The sequence below is a fragment of the Amphiura filiformis genome, chromosome 5 (genome assembly GCF_039555335.1).
Source record: "Amphiura filiformis chromosome 5, Afil_fr2py, whole genome shotgun sequence".
NCBI lineage: Eukaryota > Metazoa > Echinodermata > Ophiuroidea > Amphilepidida > Amphiuridae > Amphiura > Amphiura filiformis.
The window spans coordinates 61447188-61453187 of NC_092632.1; the positions used below are offsets into that span (position 1 = coordinate 61447188).

The window sequence follows — 6000 nt, forward strand, 5'->3', positions numbered from 1 at the left end:
CTCCACCCAGATGTAAAATGGGGAGCTGCTGGGGGAGGGGGGTAATCACAATCTAGTCATCTGAGAGTTCCTGCACATCATTAGTGGACTTCGTGAAGTGGAAATGGTTCTGATATATTTTAATGGCACCGTAATAATTGTTGAAGTGTGCTGGTACTTAGGTGTAGTGCATGTTAAATCCCCAACTTTATTTATATCATGTTATTGTAGTGAAAAGCAGATTTCATGGATGAACAAAATTCCTCTTTAACCCAATATTTGTGGAAGAAGGGCCCAACTCCATGGAGTTGGGCCTTTCTTCCATGAAAACCATGATTAAGTGTATGTGGAAGACTATTTAGAGAGTGGATTTTGGCTCATCTTTCACACACAAGGAAGAACAGTCTACTGGCAATAAAATGCTGGTCTAACTCATTTTTGTAAAAAATTGGAGTTGGGCCCTTCTTCCACTCAGGTATTCAATTGTGTACAGGCTCTACTTTGTAATTTTAATCTTGTGCTGAAATATAAAGTGGCATACAAAAGGCAAGCCATGCCAGTCATATGTATACACAAAAGTAATTATTATAGTGAAGTATTCGCTTTCCTCAATATTTCCATTCATAAATCAAAAGTGAAATATTTGTTTCACAAACTAATATATCATGTTCAATGCTACTCATTGTGAAAAGGAAAGGAATGTGTACTGAAAGACTGACACAAAGTTGTATTGTACACATGTTTTTTTTCCAGATGTATTCATGTGGTTCATTAGCACCCAAGATGGGCAGAGGGAGTAAAGGAGGATGCATGGATCATCAGTTCAAGAAACCTTCAGAACCATGGGAATTTTGTGATGGGTTAGTATTAGGGCTCATATTGAAATACCCTACCACGTTTTCACACAGAAAGAAGGCTAAGCGCGCGCCTCAGGAAAGCTCGGTCATAAAACGGATGGATTATATGCATCAGTGATACACCCTGCCCATGATTTTAACAAAAGAAGGCTAGCACAGGAAAGCTGCAGGATGGTGCACACCTTCCTGTGTAAGGGAATTTCAATATGAGCCCTTACTAGTATGTGCAGCTGTAATTCTTCATAGGCATGGTCATTAATTTGCACGGAAAAAATAGCCAATTGCGTGGAAAAAAATAGCAAATTGCTCGAAACTTTCATAAATAAAAGCACATATAAAACACAGGAACAAGAAAAACATGTCAATTTCAATTTTTGAGTAAGTTTGAAATATTTGACCCCTGTGTTGACCTTTGATTGACCCGTATGCACTTAGGGCCACTTTTTATTTTGGGAATATGTCAAATCTGGTTATAGACACCCTTAGCACTTCAATGTCATTAAATCCCAGATGGGGTGCGAAGTCAAATTTCCCTTGGCCCTCCCACGGATCTCTCTGAAAAAAAACTTGGCTATGCCACTGATAGGTAAAAAGAAGAAATGTCCACGCCCATCGCACAATACACTATCAAACCAAGAAATAAAATATATGTTTTGTCTAGTAAACATTCTTTCACAGTGGTTCAAATCTGACCTTTTCACCTTGCATAGCTCTCAATAACAGAATCTGTTTCTCTACTTTGTTTTTAGGTGTGTGCAATTACTAGCAGAGTTGTCATCACAACAGGATCTGGCTGCTCAAGTAGCTACCATCTTGCCGGCAGTAGCTAACGCCACCAGAAAACAGCACTATGCACAGTATGTGGTTTTGTTGGAAACTGTGTGCAAATCAGTAAGTTTTACAATGATATTGTCACCTGCAAACAGCATTTCAGGTGGAAGAAAAGGGCTTGAATGATATTATTTTGTTCAACAGTGTCAAAACTTTATTAAAACGCTATATGTAATTTTTGATATTGTCAAACAAAACATTATTGTTCAAGCCTTTTTCTATTTACTCTGAAATAATGTGGTATCACATGGGAGAACTAACTATCATCTTTATGCTTTGAAGAAATCTCCTTCTGGCCAATTTTGATATTAGGAGGGAAAATCTGCTTTCCCAATAAAAAAAAACCATGAAATTGTGGGATATATCAATATTGTTCTGGGAAATAAACATATTTTTCAAACCTGAGCAGCAAGGAACTTCTTCACTTTCTCCTCCTGTCCCCCTCCTGGTACCATATAATAGCCAAATGAAGATAAGTATGTACATTACCACAGCAGCTGAAAGGAGTATCCCATCATGCATTGCAGTATATCTGCATGCCCCATAGCAAATGTATACAAAATATAAACAAGGGCCGCTTAGATATTGAGAGCTATGGATAGTTTCACAATACTTTAGGGGTCATATTTTTGCAAACAAAAGTCTAAGCTTCCCTGATTTAAGCGAATTATTTAAAGTTTCTATGGCACATTCAATTCTATTATGGTACTGCAAAGCATAATGGGATACTCCCTTCAGCTGCTGTGGTACATTACTGATGCATGAGAAAGTGTCTATTCCTGAATACAAAGGTACATGTAGTATGTTACATCTCATCATTAAGTTTGATCTTATCACTTTTTTTTACATAATGAAAGTGAATTTTTATATTCTGTAAGCACATTCTATGAATTTTTATCAAAAATCCTGAACACCATGTTGTATCGAATATTTCAGCTACCAGTGATAGCCAAGAACATTGGGAAGAGACATTTCAAACCAAATTTAGAGAATTTCTTTGATGCCATCTTCCATGCTTTGGTAAGTGTACTCTTCAGTCTCACCCCTAGACCCTCCCTCGGGTCCATGGAGAACGACTGGTAATGTAGATTATACAACATTAAATAAACCCGATACATGGACCCTCGCAATGTGTAGGCAAGTTGCCTTCCAGCTTCCAGCATTTTGTGGGAGTTCACTTTTACCGATCCTGGGTCAGACGAGTTTTCTATATATCACGTCCGTGGTCTCACTGTCTTGCCGTTTGTGTAAGCGGCTACTTAGCCTGACCAATCAATGTAGATCTCAGCAAGCAAGGCGATATTTGAAATAGGTTTTCATTGATAGTCTATTGATCATAACCAACGCGCACGCAAAATGACAATAGAACTGGGTCATGCATGTTATGTGCCTAACATTGACAATGAGGCGGGCTATCATAATTGATGCCACAGTCATGTTACATAGCTTGATAATTATTTGGAAGGGAGTTTACTATCAAAGCGGAACAGTCTGGGTTTAGGAGAGCTATTATAAAAAAATAAACAAGTTGGTCTGTAGATTTATTGAGTTTTCGTCGACACACAGTGCTCTAGGAGCACTATAACTTTGTTGTCATTTATAATTAGGGCTTAGTGGTGTGTTGTTTTAATCTTTGGAGTGAAGGAGAAGGTGGTTTTAGCTCTAACAGATGACTCACCCCCTCCCCTACTCCTCAGTTTCTTAGACTGTCATAGGCTTGCAGACATGTGTTGCATGTAATGTACATTGGGAGATCTTACCCTTGATTTCTGAGGACATGTCTGATAAGAATCATGTAGTATACTCTCCAGTTCTTATTCTTGCGAGGACAATATGTCCGTAGTTTTATGATAACACATTGCCTTTCTGTGGACACATTTTCATGTGTCTGGTGTCTTCACAAAGATGTGTGCAAACCATAGGCTTTGGAACATGAGATCTAGCAAGGGCTCAGCTCCCCCAGTTTGGGTGCGCAGGCTCTAATACTCTTCAGTCCCCCTACCCCAATAATCCTAGGTGAAGTAAAAAAAAAATCAATCAGATACTGAAAAAAATGACAGTTTTTGACCTATATTTTGCAAAATTTTCTGACTCGAGAGGACAAACCCACTTTGCCCCTCCCCCTAAACAGGTTATCAACAAAATTTGTCAGTCCCCTCCCCCCATGTTGGAAATCTTCAAGCTGCATGGAAACAGGAACACTTCAATTAATTAATATCATATTTTCTAACATTGTCTTTCCCTTAATAGTCATGTGATAATGCCTTATGCAGCAGTGCAGCTAGCTTGTGCCTATTGGAGTTAGGACAATTCCTGGGGCCTAATATCCTCAAAGGAAGAGTAGAAAACTACAATCCAAGGTAAATAAGTACAATAGTTTGTGTTGTTATGTTTTGTTTTTAACTTGTGTGGGGGTGTGTGTGATGTGTGTGTTTATCATAATCACATAATTTGCTAAGACATTAGCAGACCTGCCAACTGTCCCTCATTTTGAGGGACTGTCCCTCATTTGGGGTTTACCAAAGTGAAAATGAGGGACAGTCCTGTTTTCTGAAAATTTCACTGATGGCAAATTTAAATGTAAGAACAGCAGAAAATGATGAAAATGTCTCTTTAAAATTTACTATAGCATTCTCTTGAGTCTATTGTGATAAATTCAGACCTGCAAAACCTTCTCTGAATTCTGAAAGAATTGCACACCTTAAGTCTTTAAATTGGTTGGTACCTGGTTTGTGTACATGTACAAGGTTTTGGTCTCAATGTCCCTCATTCTGACTTCGGTAGGTTGGCAGGTCTGCATTAGCCGTTGTTGGTTGTGCTGATTGTATTAGTCATGAATTCTTGGCATCTCCTTGACTGATTAAAAAAATGACTGCATATACCTCACAGGGCTGGTAACTGGCTACTCATATCAAGGCACCTGAAGTAGCTGCTCAATCAATCTTTATAACAGCAGCAAGCAGAATACACACAAGCAGGCAAAGATTGTACACAAATATTGATTGATTAGTTGATTGATTGAATTGATTGACTCTTATCCTATACCCCCTTATTTTCTCTTTTGTTTCAGTTATGTGGACAAACTACTAGCCAATCAGTGTGCAGCTCCATACTGAGGGAGGGAGGGAAACATTTTAGAGTGACTACAGTCGTCATAGATGCCAGATAAATCAATGCAATGTGATGGGGACATAGAATGAGAAAGAAAATGGCCAATTTGCGATGATGATTGACAAACTATGCAGTTGTACACCACAAGGTGCCATATTTGATTGGACATGTGATTGCCTTTTGTTAGTTCTTTTACCCTGTGGGCACTACTGATTTTCTTACAGATCCTCTGATTGGTTAGTTACATGATATAGTCATCTGAGTAGCCAATCAAAATAGAGCTTTTAGATCTCTTAACTTTTCAGCTTAATCTGCTTCAGCCCTACTTACTATTCTTACCATATCTACGATTGGCTTTATAGATGGTATAGCCCTCTTTGTAACCAATCAAAATTGTTCTTAGAGAGGCTGATAAATCGGCTGGTAGTGTTCATGGGGTTAAGCTTTTATTGGTCTGCAAAGTTGTGTTTTCAAAGCTACTGATAAAATTGCATTTTGTAGAGCTCTCTTTAAATAGTGTAACAAGTTGTATCTTTAAGCAACTCTGTGATTGATTTAAAATGCAGCTGTTAAAGGTCTACTTAAAGGAAGGTGACCTGATATATTTGGAAAATCAAATTCTTCAAAACTTATGTATAACATAAAATGTCATCCCTTTCAAGCACTCATGCAAAAGAACATGTAAATGTTTTTTGTAAATGCGACTAATTCCTAATGGAATTACCGACATTTGTACAGCGTGATAAATATGAGCTTTCATCAGATACCAAAGTCAGCATTTTGATGAGGTAAAGATTGTCAATCAGGTTACCCACCTTTAATGGCAATTAAGCAGCTTTCGGGACGAAGCTGTATAATCCTTCAATAGAAGTTTATGTACCAGGTTACTTTCTAGTTTTACATTATAAAGGGTAAACCAAACATTTCAATAGTGAAACCCAATTTGTATACACGTCATATATTGCAGCTTTTAATGATCTACAAGTAAAGCATCTGCATCTTGTAGTTATCTACCAAGTGGTGTATTCAAATGACACAAGTCAATTAACTGGAACACCAATATGAAGTAACCAACAACATATCAAAAATTGGTCAAATCTGGGTAAAACCCATACCAATGTATTCCTCGCATTACTAGGATTCAGAAAAAGTATAGTTTGACCAATTTCTGATGTACAGTTCTCGAGGTTAAAGGTTATAAAGGCGTAAGGTCAAATGTCAA

At 37.8% G+C, this 6000-nt stretch overlaps 1 protein-coding gene across 1 annotated transcript in view; it reads left to right on the forward strand.

Annotated features, from left to right (window-relative positions):
• Positions 1–5517, forward strand: part of LOC140153486 (uncharacterized) — a 35641-nt gene extending 30124 nt beyond the window's left edge. The window contains exons 12-16 of the mRNA XM_072176249.1: positions 733–839; positions 1586–1727; positions 2604–2687; positions 3918–4027; positions 4738–5517. Coding sequence (XP_072032350.1) covers positions 733–839; positions 1586–1727; positions 2604–2687; positions 3918–4027; positions 4738–4783 — 489 coding nt within the window. The 3' untranslated portion in view covers positions 4784–5517. The remainder of the gene's footprint in view (positions 1–732; positions 840–1585; positions 1728–2603; positions 2688–3917; positions 4028–4737) is intronic.
• Positions 5518–6000: the final 483 nt, after the last annotated feature.